This window comes from Ananas comosus, linkage group 6, assembly GCF_001540865.1.
Source record: "Ananas comosus cultivar F153 linkage group 6, ASM154086v1, whole genome shotgun sequence".
Classification (NCBI taxonomy): Eukaryota; Viridiplantae; Streptophyta; class Magnoliopsida; order Poales; family Bromeliaceae; genus Ananas; species Ananas comosus.
In genome coordinates this window covers 8,007,228-8,023,666 of record NC_033626.1, presented here as the reverse complement: position 1 = coordinate 8,023,666, position 16,439 = coordinate 8,007,228, and the positions used below count along the sequence as shown (strand labels likewise).

The 16,439-nt window shown below is 47.5% G+C and overlaps 1 protein-coding gene across 1 annotated transcript; it reads left to right on the top strand.

The window, feature by feature from the left end:
* LOC109711770 (subtilisin-like protease SBT1.6) lies at nucleotides 12,736-15,941 on the top strand. The gene has a single exon (XM_020234988.1). It carries the CDS (start codon nucleotides 13,147-13,149, stop codon nucleotides 15,523-15,525), a length of 2,379 nt encoding a protein of 792 aa, XP_020090577.1. The 5' UTR covers nucleotides 12,736-13,146; the 3' UTR covers nucleotides 15,526-15,941.

Here is a 16,439-nt window from a genome sequence, read left to right as displayed (position 1 = left end):
CGTTGGAGGCGACGGATTTGTCTATTGCTTTTCGTGCGCCCGTATGGTTAGCGATCGTGTTATTATTGCGGCGTTCACATTGGGAATACTTTTGGATTTGGCTTCTTAATCTTAACCTTAAGTATTCTCAGTAGCCTCTAATGAGCATTTTAGCTGTTGCTCATTTACTTTGGATTATTTTGGGCGGCTAATGTGATGTTAGGGCTCTAAAATGGGATTTTGCAATACGTGAGGGTTTTGATCTAAATTGATCATGTATAAACTTAATGCTAGCTTTATCTGATGCGTTGGCGAAGTCGGTTCGCGTACGAACGAGCTACACGAAGATCATTAAGTAACGAAGCTGTTAGGGTACAGATTGCCGTCAACTTGCGGCGCAAAGCTTTCCAAAAATCACGAAAATCGGAATCCTAGCCTCGTGATAGCGATATAAAGGTGGGGTTTGGTGTTCATCCCGAAGCCAACTGGGCTTCTCCCTATGTCTAAGTCTTTCTATGTTGAACATACTACATATATAGTATCATGCATGTTAGGGTATTTAGATGTTTACTTTGACTATTCTTAGCATGCTCCTTTATTGCGGCAATTAGTAGGCTTAGCATACGAATTGAACTTAGGTGCATGAGAATTGAGTTGTGAATAGACCTTATAGAGATAGTAAACAAAACTTGATCTTGCTTTATGGATTGACATATGACTAGTATAGTTGCGGGACAATTGCATTCATGCAGAGTGAATGATGCAACCAAGTACATATTGACGAGTGGATATGTTATACATAGTAATTACAACTGGACGTGTCGCATTAGGAGCGTAGTGTTAAATAGTAATACTGTGCATGTTAGGTCATAGTGAGGGTACCTGCTTGGAAACGGATTGATATACCTCACACAGTCTAGTTCGCGCTTGCTGGCGGTCGCCCCGCCCAGTAGTGCGAGCTCGGAGTCTTGGCACAGTGAAACGGATTGGGATAGCCTATGGGCAGCTTCCCAAGGATAGTCTTATGTGTTGCCCGCAGACAATCCTGGGTGGCTTCGAGCCCTCATAGATCGGGATTTGTACGTTGTTGACGTCTCTTCTCCCTCTCTACTCCCCATTCTTCTTCCGTTCTCATTCCGGCTCTCGCCTGTCTGGGATCCTCTGCCTAGTCCATTTTCTTCCTTCCTTATTCGATTTTTTCGTTCGGTTAGAACTCAAGTGTCTCCTTGTAATGTCAATTCTTTTTCGCTCATATGCTTATCATATATATAATTCTCTTTCTCTTTTTTATTCTGCTCCTCTTCGCTTCATCCTGACTTACTTGATATGTTAAATACGCTATATGCGTCTTACTCACCCTCTTGTATGTGTCATTCGTCACTTCCTTTTTTCTTCCTTCCTCTTTTTTGCAGCCTCTATTCTTTTTTCTGGTCGTCTCTTGCTCCTATTTGCCTCCTTTTCTTCTTTGCGTTCTTCTGTTTCCTTCGTTTTCCTTTTCTTTCGCTTTTTCTCTGCTTCCGATACATATTCTTCTTTTTTTTGCCATTTTTTTAATCATGTGTTTAGTGATTTACTATGTCCCTTATATCTTCTCTTCCTTTCTTCTTCATTTCCATTTTGTGATTTTAGCTCTTGTTCTCACAGCATATGTAGAACCTTGCAATTACTGTTCTATTTTGCATCATTACAGTTAGTCTATGATATCTTCTATTGCTTTATGCCTGCTCTTAGTACTCTTAGTGTTAAGTTATCGTTGGTTCGGAGCGGCGGTCACTGAACCCACTGGGATACTATATTTAATAGTTTCTCACCCCCGTGTGGTTTAGGGTACAGGTACTACACAGAGGCGAGCGATGGAGGACCGCGGAAGGCCATAGCGCCCTAAGTGGCCTTAGCTAGTAGCTTTCCGTTTAATTGCCATTAGCAAGTACCCTCGTGTTACTGTAATGTTTTGGATATTATGAGAGGGCTACTTATATTTTGAAGAAACATGTACTACATTTTGGAAGATGAAAATGTAATATATCGAAAGATGTAAAAATGGGAATGTGAAGAATAGCTAAGAGTAATCTCTGCTTTTATGCATTGTATGTTATACTTGTGTACTTGCTCTTGCTTGTATTGCACTCTTATGTGCTTCTTCCTTGTTGGATCGCTGTTATGTATTGGATTATTCCTTGGGCAATTCTATGTAATGATCTTACTTTTGAGCCTTGGGCGGACAGGGGAGGTCTGTGCCGTCCGGCGTCTGTTCGACGCGCCCGAACCGGACCAATTGGTAGCGGTCTCGGGGCGTGGAAGAATCAATGTCGGTATCAGAGCAAGTTAAGAGCAATTTAAAAAAGATGAGAGTCTAGGACGAGTAGGAGACCTTAGGACGGTTAAAACCTTAGGTGTAGTGTGTGTGAGTGAACGTTGACCTAGAGCCTGAGTGGCGGAAGATAATTCGATTGGTTGAAGTTTGTCGCTATGTCTTAGTTGTGAATAGGACGATTCAGTCAGGTTATTAGTTTTAGCTTGAAGTACGAGAGTCGTTGCGGAACGACAAACATGACACCGAGAGTCTAGAATGAGATACCCACTTCGTGTGCTGCTCCGCTTGATTTGTGTTGAGTCGTGCGTCAGTCCGTGGGCGCGAGGAGTTTATGACAAGCCGGGTTGAGTTATTGACCTGAGTTATTGCGTTTTTCAGGAACAAATTGTCTCCAAGAGCTACGCACAAGGGCGGTTCCGGCGCCCGTCCGCCCGACGTGCCAGCAGCAAGCTGGACCTCCTCTGGTCCCTTGCCAGAGTCCGTTCTAATCCTAGTGAGGCTGCATGAGCTATGCGGGCTCATATGACTTCGCATTTTAGTGGGTCGGTTGATCGTGCCTTAGTGAGCTAAATGAGAGCGGCAGATTGCAGCGACGGCTGACCGGCGACGGGCAAGGTCGTATAATCCGCCCTGCCCTGCGGCGACATAGTGCCTGAGGTGAGAGGTGAGGGCGTGGGCGAGTCCCGGCTGCGGCCTGTCCCCACCGGCAGTGTGCCCGGCGGTTGGGTTCGGCAACACCCGATGCCAGCGGCTGAGGAACGTGGGCGGAGCGCGCGTTGACGGACTCTTATAAGATTAGAAGTTCAACCGCCATCTTCGAAGAGGAAGGTGCGCAGCCGTCGATGGTTCGATCAAGGCCATGTACTCAATGGACCCTTTTTCCGAAGGTTCTATTACCTCGGAAAAATGAGACAAGTGGAGTTCCCAACCATTGCCTCGAGAGACAGCGAAGGTTGTGAGTGGAAACGAGTGAAACGAGATCGGCTTCTGATCTTCCACCTTTGTTGGGAGGTTTAAGAGGGCGATGCTTTGCCCAACTATTTATCCGGATACGGTCTGAAAGCGGAAGTGCAGGAGAAATTCCGACACTGAGGCGGGGATCGCTCTCGGTCAGAGAATACGAGCAAGAAGTTCTCTCGTATTATTGACTTTGGTCCCGATGAGTTGTCAGACATCGACCGGGACGGCGCGGATTGCGTTCTTTACGAGGACTCCGGCCTGGAATCTAAGGCCCGTACAGTTTGTTCAAGCTCACAACTTTGAATGCTGAGGTCTTTGATACGAGGACATTGTGCGCAGAAGCATTGGGGAATGCCACGTGCGAGAAGACGGTGAGTGATGGGTGGATCTAAAGACAAAGAGAAAGAAAGTCAAAGCGGTGGTTCGGTGGGGACATCGAGTTCAGAAGGCCACTGAAGCATCCGCGCACACAGTCAGTGAGAGCGAGACCGAAGCAATGCGCTAGTCTCTGTGGGTGCGGGTGTCACAGAGCGCAGCGTTAGGCAACGCCAAGGCAAGTGCCTATAACTTGGGCAAGAAGGGCACTTGGGCGCCGATGATCCAGCGAGAGCCCGCCATTCCGTCAGTTCATCGACTCCGGAATCAGGCAACATTTAGGAGGGAGCCCCCACCTGCTGCGTCATCGGCTGGGGTGCGATGTGTGCACGTTCAACCTGAGGCGACTAAGTACGCTTCGAGCGACGGGTTTCGCGCTAGACTCCAAGCCATTGAGACTGCCGAGTCAGGAGGATCGACATGTGCTCCCAGGTATGCGTTTTAACTTGACGGAGTTTGCCCAGACTATGTTTGATACAAGGTGTACTCTTCATTTCATCAATAGATCATTTGCACGCGATGACATACATAAACTGCAAAGAAAGTACCAGCACTTGGAGAGTTCGTCGGGCCCCGGACGGGATTTTCTTAGTCCGTAGGAGTGTTAATTTTCCGCGCGCGGTTGGGGACTGGATAATCGCCCATCGATAGATTGGTGTTCAAGAATTGAAAACTTCGACTCATTCGTAGGAGATGGATTGGCTCTCAAAGTCTATGCGACTATTCACGCGAAGTAAATGTCATAAGTTTTCGAGAGCCGGCCAGGCGATTCACCTACCGGGCCTAGTAGAAGCTCGCGCTTCGCTGCTTAGTGATCGCGACGAGATTGCGGTGGGGGGGGGGCGGGCAATGGAGTGATCAACGGCGGTTGCGTGCCTATTGGCGACCGTTGTAGGAAGTCGAAGAGGACGACTCCTGACGCTCGAGGAGCTTGTTGTGGTTCGGGATTTCCAGCACGTATATTCCCGCGGAGTATACGGGAATGCCCGCCAGACCGAAAAGATCAGTTTATGTTGATAGATATTTGGTTCAGACCGCGCTATCTCCGAAGCTCCGCTATGGATGGCGCCGGCGGAATTGAAGGATGTTGCCGGCTCAGCTGATAGATCTCCTGATTAAGGATTTATTACGGCCAAGTGTATTCACCGTGGGGGCCGCTCCTATTCGTGCCGAAAGAGGACGGATCGTTTTCGACTCTGTTAGATTATCGCCGAGTTGAACAAGCGCTCACGATCACGAAGCAAGTACCCGTTGCGAGGTATTGACGAAATTTTGTTTGATATTGCAAGAGAGTCTCGGGTTTATTCAAGATTAGACTACAGTCGGTTACTCATCACGCTCCGTAAGGTCAAGCCGAGAGGATGTGCAAGAAGACCGCTGTTCGCACGCCGGTATGGGCATTTGAATTCACGGTCATGCGTGGGTTACAACGCCGGCAGCGTTCCATTGGACTATATGAACTGTCTTCAGGAGTATTGGACCGATTTGTCGTGGTTTCATAGACGGACATCTAGTCTATTCGCCGTGCGACGAGGAAAGATGCGAGCATTTGAGGATAGTGCTTCAAATCCTTCGGGGAGGAGAGGTTGGTATGCCTAAGTTTAAGAAATGCGACTTTTTGGCGAGATGGTTGCAATTTCTTGGGCATGTCATTTTCGAGAGAGGAGTAGTCTAGTAATGGGGGAAAACCCGGGAAAGTGGAGCCCGATTCAAGGACTGGCCTCGCCGACTAACGTCACCGGAGTTCGAGCTCGTGGGTTAGCGCGTTATTATATGCTTGTTGATGGAGGGATTCTCGAAGATCGTAGCGAATCCACTACCGTCTGAACGGAAAGGACAAGTTCATTTGAAGTGACGAGTCGCGACCGAAGTTTCAAGAGATTGAGCGATAGATTAACTTCTTACTCGGTGCTCGCCTTACCGGTGCCAAGACGAACTTTTGAGTGATATAGCGAGCGTCTATATCGGGTTTGGGGCGTCATAATACGGGTTTGGGGATGTGTGCTGATGCAAAGGCTGGGGAAGTGAATTCGCTTATGCGTTTCCGGTCAGTTGAAAAGCTATTGTAGAAGAATACCCAGTCCACATTGGAGTTGGCCGCAGTGGTTTGCTCAAGCATTATGGAGGCACTACTTGTACGGCGCGCGTCTGTGGATATACACAGACCAAAAAGCGTCGTAAATACCTATTCACTCAAAGGAGCTCAATATGCGAACAGCGACGGTGGTTGGAATTATTGAAGGACTGTCGGATGTCACATCCTATACCACCCCCGGAAAAGCAAACGTGATGTGGCGACGCGCTAGCAGGAAATCAGTGGAAAATCTTGCTATGTTGGGTCAGAATCAGGAGCCACTGTGGAGGAGATGAGCGATTTAGATCTCGACGGTGGTGCTCCGGAAATCCCGTCTCGTGCTTACGGACGGCTCGTTGTTCCAACGACCTTGTTGGAGCAGCATTAAGAGTTTGCAAACCGCGGACCCCAATCTCCAAAAGCGGTAGCTGGCGGAGACATCGAGAGTGGACACTGGCGGTGATTTCAGTGTAGACGCTGATGGGTGCGCTTCGGTTTCGAACGGATGGTGGACGTACCGAGCGAGACGAGGAGGTCCGGAGTTAATATTGCAAGAGGCACATCGGACTCCTTATAGCATTCACCCGAGTGGCACCAAAGATGTACCGTGATCTGAAATGACCAGTCACATACTAGTGGCCGGCATTGAAAGCTATTTGGGCCTATGTACGAGTGCCGTTGTATGCCCAGCAAGTGAGGCCCGCTTGTCGATTTTCCAGTGGAAAGCTCCAAAGTTTACCTATTCCAGTTTGTCGGGAAATGGGAGAATAGTCGCAATGGACTTCTAGGTCTGGATTGCCCCGTTGTCGACGGAGTTGGCCACGACGCATCTGGGTGTTTGGATCGTGATGACCAAATACGGCACACTTCTACGATTACACCACACTGGTCGGCGACAAGTTTGGGCAGGATATCTGGATGAAATTGTAAGGTTGCACGGAGGTCCCGAAGTAATCGTGTCAGATCCGAATAATAGTTTTACTTCGTTTTGGAGAATCTGCAAGAAGACTTGGCACCACTCGATTTCGCACGCGTGTCATCCTGCAGACAGCGATGGACAGTCAGAGAGGACATCATACAGATTCTGGCGGTATCGGCTGCGCCGCGTCTGATGTCATTGATTACAAGGAAGTTGCATGGCTAAGAATAATGTGTGGGAGTTAGTTGATCTTCCGTCTGGACGCAAAACTATTAAAAATAAATGGATTTTTAAAATAAAACATAAGGCGGATGGATCAATTGACAAATATAAAGCCCGATTAGTGGCGAAAGGATACACCCAAAAGGATGGAGTAGACTATGAAGAGACATTCTCCCCAGTGGTGAGGTTAGTCTCAATTCGCCTAATTTTGGCTATCGTCGCACATTTAGAATTGAAACTGTTCCAAATGGATGTGAAGACAGCATTTCTCAATGGAGAACTAGACGAGGAGATTTATATGAATCAACCTCCTGGTTTTATAGCCGAAGGACAAGAGCGCAAAGTGTGCCGCTTAAAACGTTCCATTTACGGCTTGAAACAATCGTCTAGGCAATGGTATCAACGTTTTCATAGAGCAATTATTTCAATAGGCTTTGTGATGATCGAAGAAGACCATTGCGTGTACGTTAAAAGGGAAGAAAAGAGTTTTCTTATCCTTTCACTATATGTAGACGATATCTTGTTGGCCGGAAATAATATGGAGTTAATAATCACCACACAGGAGTGGTTGTCCTCTACTTTTGAGATGAAGGATATGGGATAAGCGTATTATGTATTGGGAGTCAAGATCCATAGGGATCGATCTCGAAAATTCTTAAGTTTGTCTCAAGAGACTTACATCAAAAGAATTTTGGAGCGATTCCGAATGCATAATTCGAAACCTATTAACACTCCAATGGAAAAGGATCATTATCTTAGCCTTGAACAGTGCCCTAAATCAGAAGAAGACAGAAAGTAGATTGAAAAAGTCCCATATGCGAGCGCAGTTGGCAGCTTGATGTGTGAGATATTGAAACTTGATGGTTTGTGGCTAACTTTGGCCAAATGGACCAAAGTGGGCAATTGAACGGTTTGGACAAGTTCCATTCAGTATTCCAACAAGTTTGGAAGAGCAAAAAATGAGTTCCAAAGGAGTTGGAATGGTTCTAACATCGATCGGCGCGAAGTAGAGCCGAAGAGAAGAGAAAACAGCATTCTGGAGCTGTTGTACCGGTACAAGGGTGATGGCTGTACCGGTACAACCATCGCAGCTCTCGGTTTGGGGGGCTGCCAGGCCTTGTACCGGTACAAGGGGGCCTTGTACCGGTACAAGCACTGCGCACCCGAGAAACCGAGCTCTCGGGTTGGAGGCTGCCAGACCTTGTACTGGTACAAGGGGGTCTTATACCGGTACAAGCACTGCGCAACCGAGAAACCGAGCCTCGGGTTGGGCTGTCTGCCAGGCCTTGTACCGGTACAAGAACCCGTGTACCGGTACAAGGGACCCGAAAATGTGGATCTGGTTGGAAAATTAGTTTTTTTGAGGGGGCTTTTGGGATTTTGTTACAATAGAGGTTTTATACCTCTCTCTCAGCCACTCCCTCTCATTTTCTCTCCCTCTCTCTCTCAGCTCTCTTGCTCTCTCTCTCTCTCTCTCTCTAAACCGAAAAAGGGAAAGAAAGAGAAGAAGAAGGAGAAAAGAAGGAGAGAAAGAAAGAGAAGAAGAAGGAAAGGAAGGAGAAGATCAAGGAGGGGAAGTTGAAGCTCTCTCCCTCCTCTTGCTCAAGCTAGGGGCTTGCTTTGGAGCAACCCTAGAGGTAAGCCTCAACCCTAACTTGTGATTTCTAAGGTTTGGGAGGTTTTGTTGCTTTTAATGGTTCAAATGGAACCTAATGAGTTTAGAGGACATGGATTTAGCTCATATTGAAGCTAGAAACCATGGTTTCCCTTGGGTGCTAAACCTAGGGTTGGTTTTTTGGGATTTTTGGGAATATTGGGTTTTGATCTATTTTGATGGGTCCGAAACCTAATTGTTATGCTCCCGAACGCGTAGGCGAAGACGGTTCGTCGATCCGTCGAGCGAGCGCGGAGATATCGCCATTTTGGTCGCTCTAGGGTTCGTTTTGACCCGAGGTGTTGAAGCGGCGCACGTGGATTTCGACGCCGAGTTTCTTAGCTTTTCGGCACTACCACAAGGTGGGTGGTGACCATCCCGAAGCCATGGGGCTACGTTCTATGTCTAAGTTTATTATTGATCTAATTGCATCTTATTCATGTTGCATATAGGGTTAGAAAATGAATGTTGTTGCTTATATTGCATGCTAGTAGCTTTATATCTTGTGATTGATCCATGATCTAGTATGCATGAAAACCTAGACCCTATATGAAATGATTAATGTTTATGTTGCTAAAGAACTAGTAAGATGTAACTAGTGTTGAAAATGAGTCTAAATGACGAGTGGCATCTAGTTTAGAAAACTATGACAAGTGGCATCTAGATATAGAAAACTTTGATGAAGGACATATGATTGTTGATAATTTGATATGAGAACCTTAGTGTAGTTGAGACACTATGAGATTGGGTACAAGAACACCTTGATTCCATGATGAGATTACCCTTAGAGGGTAGGTTGCTATTGTTCGTGAGTTGATCGCGCTCACATAGCCTGTCTGCGCTTGGAGGGGTCGCTCCCCGCAAGCTGTGCACTCCGGAGGTTGGTCACTAGAGGGACAGTCAGTGTGCTGTCCGCAGGCGGTCTCGGGAGTAGTTCAGTGAGACTTTCCCTATGAGACTTACACGTGAGTTTTGCTTGTGAACTTCGAGTTCACCATGAGATTGGGTAACTTATTGAGTCACACTCATTACTTGTTGTTGTTGTTCATAGTAGCTTACTACCCAGCTTTACTTATTGTTCACGCATGCATGCTATCAGATTGAGGCATAGCTAGATATTCATGATCCTACCTACTTGCTCATGTTCCTTACTTGCTCAGTTATCATACCTGTTTTTTATCAATTTAGCTTTATATATATATATTGCATATATCTCTCTATGCCTGCTTCGACCTAGTGGGTAGATCGGTGGAGTCGGCGGCCGAACCCACTGGGAACTATTCGTAGTTCTCACACCCGTTGTTGCAGGCGCTAGTTCGAGTGTCCCGACCGAGCGGGAGGATCACGGCAAGGGCTTGGCGCCCTAGTGGTACCAGTTGGTAGCTTACTTTCCTACTTGCATTAGTTCACCCTGTGCTTATGTTTTGAGAGTAGATGTTGTATAGGGTGAGGTTTTGGAGAGTACTTGATGTATTTTACATTTTGGAAACATGTATGAAGGTTTAAAGAGTTTAATGCAAGTTGTATTTAAATGCTTAAATTCATGGTTCAATAGTTATGTTTCTCTCTTTTGTATACTTGTAGGCTTTTACTAGTATCGCTTACTCTTGATGGTTTTAACACTGTTTGTGTTATCGCTGTTTGATTGTGTATGAAATCAAGTTGTTTCTCCTGGGGACTTGTTGTACACAATCTCGTTGGTTAGCCTTGGGCGGACAGGGGAGACTCTGTCCGTTCGGCATCACGCCCACCGCCCTCGAAATGGACCAAATTGGTACCGTCTTCGGGTAGTGCGGTTCGGGGCATGACATGATGCATGCAATGATGTGTACTCGACCGGACATATGTTTCGCTGTTGGCATGGTTAGTCGATATCAGAGTAATCCTGGTGCAGCATATTGGCAAGCAGTTAAAAGGATTTTTAGATATCTGCGAGGTACTGCGAACCTTGCTCTATGCTATCATGGAGGAGAGCTTAGATTGACGGGATACACCGACGCTGATGGATCCGCAGATTGAGATGAATGCAAATCTATCTCGGGATATGCATTTATACTTGGAGGAGCTGCTATTTCATGGTGTAGCAAGAAACAATCATGTGTCTCCTTATCGACTATGAAATCGGAGTACATTGCATGTACAGCAGCAGTACAAGAGGCTGTTTTGCTAAGGAGATTTATGATAAATTTGAGTGTAACAGCACGTGCAGATGATGCTGTTATTATCTATTGTGACAACAAAGCAGCGATAGCTTATGCGAAGGATCCAAAGTATCATGGAAGATCTAAACACATTGAGACCAGATATCACTTCATAAGAGATATAATTGCACAGGGACAGATTGTAATTAAATTTGCATCTACTGATGATATGATAGCAGATCCTTTTACTAAACCCCTTGTTAGAAATGTTTTTCATAAACATGTTAGAGGATTGGGTTTGTGTAGGACTTGACTTTTATATATATCTTGTATTAATAATTTTGCTAATAAATATTTTTGAAATCTTTTTTCATTCATATACATGTTTATTAAATTTTAAATTAGTGCACAATATCCTTGTGAGAATGAATGTCACCAGGCCCTTGATCAGCCCTCTCACACGGGTGATCGCCCTGTCGCTAGGAGAGCGAGCAGGATGAGACAAATAAGATCACATAAATGCAGTTAGTAATGCAGGTGATCCACTTTGCGCTATAAGAGCTGGCGAGTGTTTAAATCTTGAATGTCGCCTTAGATGAGCTAAGATGAGACTGTACGAAGTCGACAGTAGAAATGGTCCACGACTCTACTTGGCCTATATGAAACCGAATGTAAAGAAGACACCATGTGGGTGACTGTCTTGAGGTTTGTTATCTTGAGTTACAACAAAACCGACATTCGTATGGTGTTTTGAGCGTGACATGTCCTTAAAGGTAGCTCCACCATAGCATACGTTCATACCGTATGTGCAAGATCGATCACTATGTTTTAGAGAGTGACGAAATTGATTCCCGTTTCGTCGCTGTGTGAGTTTTGCGTACCCTTTGGGACTTAGAACCATGTTATGAAGTGGATACTTGGTGATGCTACTTTAGCATGATATCCAAGGGCTATGATTGATTCGATCCAACGGAACATGTCTAGGAAAGTAGTAAAGTTGAAATGGATTGACATGAGGCATCTAAGAAAAAATCTTTTGATAATACACCTATGATTTGTTACTCATTGCCCGGGCGATTATGTTGATATTTGTTGTCAATATAATTATGAGAACAAATACATTAATGAGAGAGATCTAGTTTGCTCTAAGAGATCAGAGATGCTATGATCTGGTGTAGTTCAGTGATTTGGGGTATAGACGAGATTTGGAGTTGTAGTGTTATGTTAGTTCGGATGGTGGCTTAATATAACACTCTTCACTTATGATTCTTCTCGTTACTGATCGCACCAACCATTTCCCGTATAAAGAGCAGAACGAGATGAGAATATATTTGGGATGAGAAAGTATGAATAAGTACCAAGTGTGTACGAGTGGGAGATGTTAGGATTCGTCCATATTGGGACTAATCTAAAATATTTCTAATCCATATGGGATAAGAAATAATTATTTATAATTATCTGTTATATTCCTAATGCACTTGGACTAAAGAATAAATCTAACAAATAAATCCTAATCTGTTTAAATCTCTATCTATGTGAGATTTAGTTAGAATATGATTAAGATTAATATCTTCCTTATGGCCTATAAATACATGAGGTATTGACTACATACAAGACAATGAGAAAAATAAGAATCATCTCTCCATCAAAATTCTCTCTCTCTCAGGTTTGCTCTAGGGCACCATCATAAACCCTAGGGATTTGGGTGGTGTGCGGCGATCGACTCTAGTAGCCGGATTGCAACGAGTAAGAACAACGTGCAACAAATTGAGACGGGACGTTGGCGGATCAACGAGTTCGTAAAACAAGACGAGATCAGATCCTGATAATCACAACATTAATTCCGCACCATAAAGAGGTATGTAAAAATCTATGTGATTTTTGCGACAATTGATTTTTAGGTATTTAATTAATTTTATCCAACAATTTGAAATTAAGGCAAATATTACCAAACAATATGATTTGAGATCATGTAAATACTAAAAGCTAAAAAAATAAAATAATTGTATGCTTTAAATTATCTAAAATTATAGAAAAATGATATTATAATTATAATCCCATGCAACGCATGGGTTACTTGGTAGTTTCTCTCCTAATTTCTGAACCAAATAATGTTTTAATAATTTTAAAAGGAGAGGCCTGCCATGATAACTCACTTTGGGCTTAACAAGAAATAAAGAAATGATCACAATCTGAATTGCATCCCTCCGGCTTCTCCACCGTCCGCTGTGGCAGATATCCTCCTTTCCACACCTAAGCACTTAATTGGTTGCAAGACAAAAATGCTTGAGCCACGTCTACACTTTAGAAACCACTTACTTCTTTAATCCGCGCACTTGTCCGCCCCCTTTCGAGTTGTGACCGTCTCACTCGTGCGGCACAGGTGTGAGGTGTCATCCGCACTCCGGGCACAACACAGCACATCTTCGATCTGTTCCTCCGTCACTGCACTAGTCCTCCATCACTTATTTCGTCCTTCCCCTTCTTTCTCCTCCGTCCATCAAATTAATGGCAGCTTCGCCTCCGCCCATTCTTTCCTTCCTTCTACTGCTAATCCTAGTACTGTTCGCGACCGTAAACCTAGCTGAGGATGTTAGTATTACGACCGAGAGAAAGAGGAAGAAGACGTACATCGTCCGGGTGGATCACCGAGCCAAGCCGGCCGTTTTCCCAATCCACGGCGACTGGTACGTCTCCGGGGCCTTCTCCGGCGGCAGTGAGCCTCTGGACCTCCTCCACGTCTACGACACGGTTTTCCATGGCTTCTCGGCGTCCCTCGAGCCCGGCCGTGCCGCTGATCTCAGGCGCAATCCGGCCGTGCTGGCTGTTTTCGAGGACCGCGTCCGACGCCTCCACACCACCCGCTCCCCGCAGTTCCTCGGCCTCCGCACGCGGCTCGGCCTCTGGTCCCTCTCCGACTACGGCTCTGACGTCATCATTGGCGTCCTCGACACCGGCATCTGGCCCGAGCGCCGCAGCTTCTCCGACCGAAACCTGACCCCGGTCCCATCCCGCTGGCGCGGCGGCTGCGACTCCGGACCCGGCTTCCCAGCTTCTCTCTGCAACAAGAAGCTCGTAGGCGCCCGTTTCTTCACTAAGGGCCACGACGCCGCCTTCCCCGAGGCCGCCGCCCTCGCCGACGCAGATGGTGGCGTCAACGGGACGGCCGCGGAGTTCCGCTCGCCCAGAGACGCCGACGGCCACGGGACGCACACTGCGTCGACGGCGGCCGGCAGCATCGCTTTCGGCGCAAGCATGGGCGGGTATGCCGCCGGGGTGGCGAAGGGCGTGGCCCCCAAGGCACGCGTCGCCGCCTACAAGGTGTGCTGGAAGAGCTCCGGATGCCTCGACTCCGACATCCTCGCCGGCTTCGACCGCGCCGTCGCCGACGGCGTCGACGTCATCTCCGTCTCCATCGGCGGCGGCGAGGGCGTCGCGTCCCCCTACTACCTAGATCCGATCGCCGTCGGCGCTTACGGCGCCGCATCCCGCGGCGTCTTCGTCGCCACCTCCGCCGGCAACGACGGGCCGACGGGGATGTCCGTCACCAATCTCGCGCCGTGGCTGACCACCGTGGGGGCCAGCACCATCGATCGCACCTTCCCGGCCGACGTCGTCCTCGGGGACGGCCGCCGCCTCGCCGGCGTGTCGCTTTACTCGGGAGAGCCGCTCGCCGCCGCCCTCCCCCTCGTCTACCCGGGGCGGACGGGCGGCCTCTCCGCCTCGCTCTGCATGGAGAACTCCCTCGACCCCAAGCTCGTCCGCGGCAAGATCGTCATCTGCGACCGCGGCAGCAGCCCCCGCGTGGCCAAGGGGCTGGTGGTCAAGGAGGCCGGCGGCGCCGGGATGATACTCGCCAACGGCGCCTCCAACGGCCAGGGCCTCGTGGGCGATGCTCACGTGCTCCCCGCGTGCGCCGTGGGTGCCGTCGAGGGCGACGCGCTCAAGGCCTACGTCGCCGCGGAGCGCAGCCCCGTGGCCAGCATAGCCTTCAGGGGCACCGTGGTCGGGGTCAAGCCGGCGCCCGTGGTGGCCTCCTTCTCCGCCCGCGGGCCCAACGGGCTAACTCCGGAAGTCCTCAAGCCGGACCTGGTCGCGCCAGGCGTCAACATACTGGCGGCGTGGACGGGGGCTGCGGGGCCCACCGGGCTGGACGCGGACGGGCGGCGGACCGAGTTCAACATCCTCTCGGGAACGTCGATGGCGTGCCCGCACGCGAGCGGCGCGGCTGCGCTGCTCAAGTCGGCGCACCCGGGCTGGAGCCCCGCCGCCATCCGCTCCGCCATGATGACGACGGCGGCGGTGGCCGACAACCGGGGCGGGTTCGTGGCCGACGAGTCCACCGGGCGGCCCGCGACGCCACTCGATTTCGGCGCCGGACACCTCAATCTGGGCCGAGCCATGGACCCCGGCCTCGTCTACGACCTCGGCGACGCCGACTACGTCGCGTTCCTCTGCGCCCTTGGCTACCAGCCCAGCACCATCCAGGTCATCACCCACGCTCCCGTCACCTGCGCCCGCTCGGCCTCGGCCTCTGCCTCCGACCTGAATTACCCGTCCATTTCGGTGGTGTTCGACGGCGGCGCGGCGAACCGTAGCCAGAGCAGGACGGTGGTGAGGACGGCCACGAATGTGGGGACATCGGCGGACGTCGTCTACCGAGTGAGGGTGGAGATGGCGGCTAGCGCGGCTGTTAATCGTGTCTCGGTTGCAGTGAAGCCGACCAAACTGGCATTCTCTGCAGCGGCGAAGCGGCGGAGCTTCGCGGTTACGGTGGCGACGGCGGCGGCGGCGGTTCCCGAGCCTGTTTATGGGCACCTCATCTGGGCGGATGGGACCCACGAGGTTCGGAGCCCCATCTCGGTGTCGTGGATCCAGTACATGTGATGTTCGGGCTCTTGTTTGGGCGGTGACCGGTCGGGCCGGACCGAACTGATCTACCCCGGTCTTGGTCCGAACCGGACAGCAAACTTTATCATTGGCGAGACGAGGAACAGTAAACAGGGACCTTATTCGGGTGCAGCAGTAGCGTTTGAAGTTTGCTTCTAGTGTTTTGTTTTTCTTCGCTCCCAGCTTTTCAGTATATCACGTGGTGGTGGGCCCGGAGTAAAAGATGGGGCCAGTTAAAAGTTGCTTTGTGCAGCTCTAGTTTTGTTTTTGATTTTGTTTCTGTTTCTGTTTTTTTGTTTTCTTTTTCCTTTTTTGGTATTTACTTGAGAGATGCGGCTCTAGTATTAAGTAAACAAGTGCCAGCGCTTCGCGGCGTAAAATTTACGTAATTTATTTAAAGTTTAAAATTTCTAGTTCCCTTTCCCTTTTATTTAAATTCTAAAATTTGAAATTAACAATTTATAAATTTAAATTTTTAAAAACATATTTTATCTTAATTCAGTTTGTATATTTTAAATATATGATTTTATATAGAGTCTTGTTAATTTTTATTTTTTTAAATTCTAAACTTTTATATGTATTGAATAACGCGCTGTAATTTTGAATTTTTAGAAATTCAGCTAGATAATTTGAAATTCCATGATATATTTCAGCAAATTAATATATATAATTTTCAAAATTTTAAGCTTTATAATTTTCGTATAAAATTTAAAATTTACAATTTAGAAACTAAAATTTAAAATTTAAAACAAAAAAATTTAACATTTAGTTTTAGTAATTAAGGAAAAATATACAATTTTTAATTTTAAGTTTCAAATTTTAAATTTAAACATTAAATATTTTAAATATTAAATTACAAATTGAATTTAAAAAAAATCAAATACTAAATTTTAAATGTTGAAATTTCACTT

Bases quoted from the DNA above. Each gene is read 5' to 3' on its own strand.
- LOC109711770 (XM_020234988.1), top strand. From the start codon at position 13,147: ATGGCAGCTTCGCCTCCGCCCATTCTTTCCTTCCTTCTACTGCTAATC.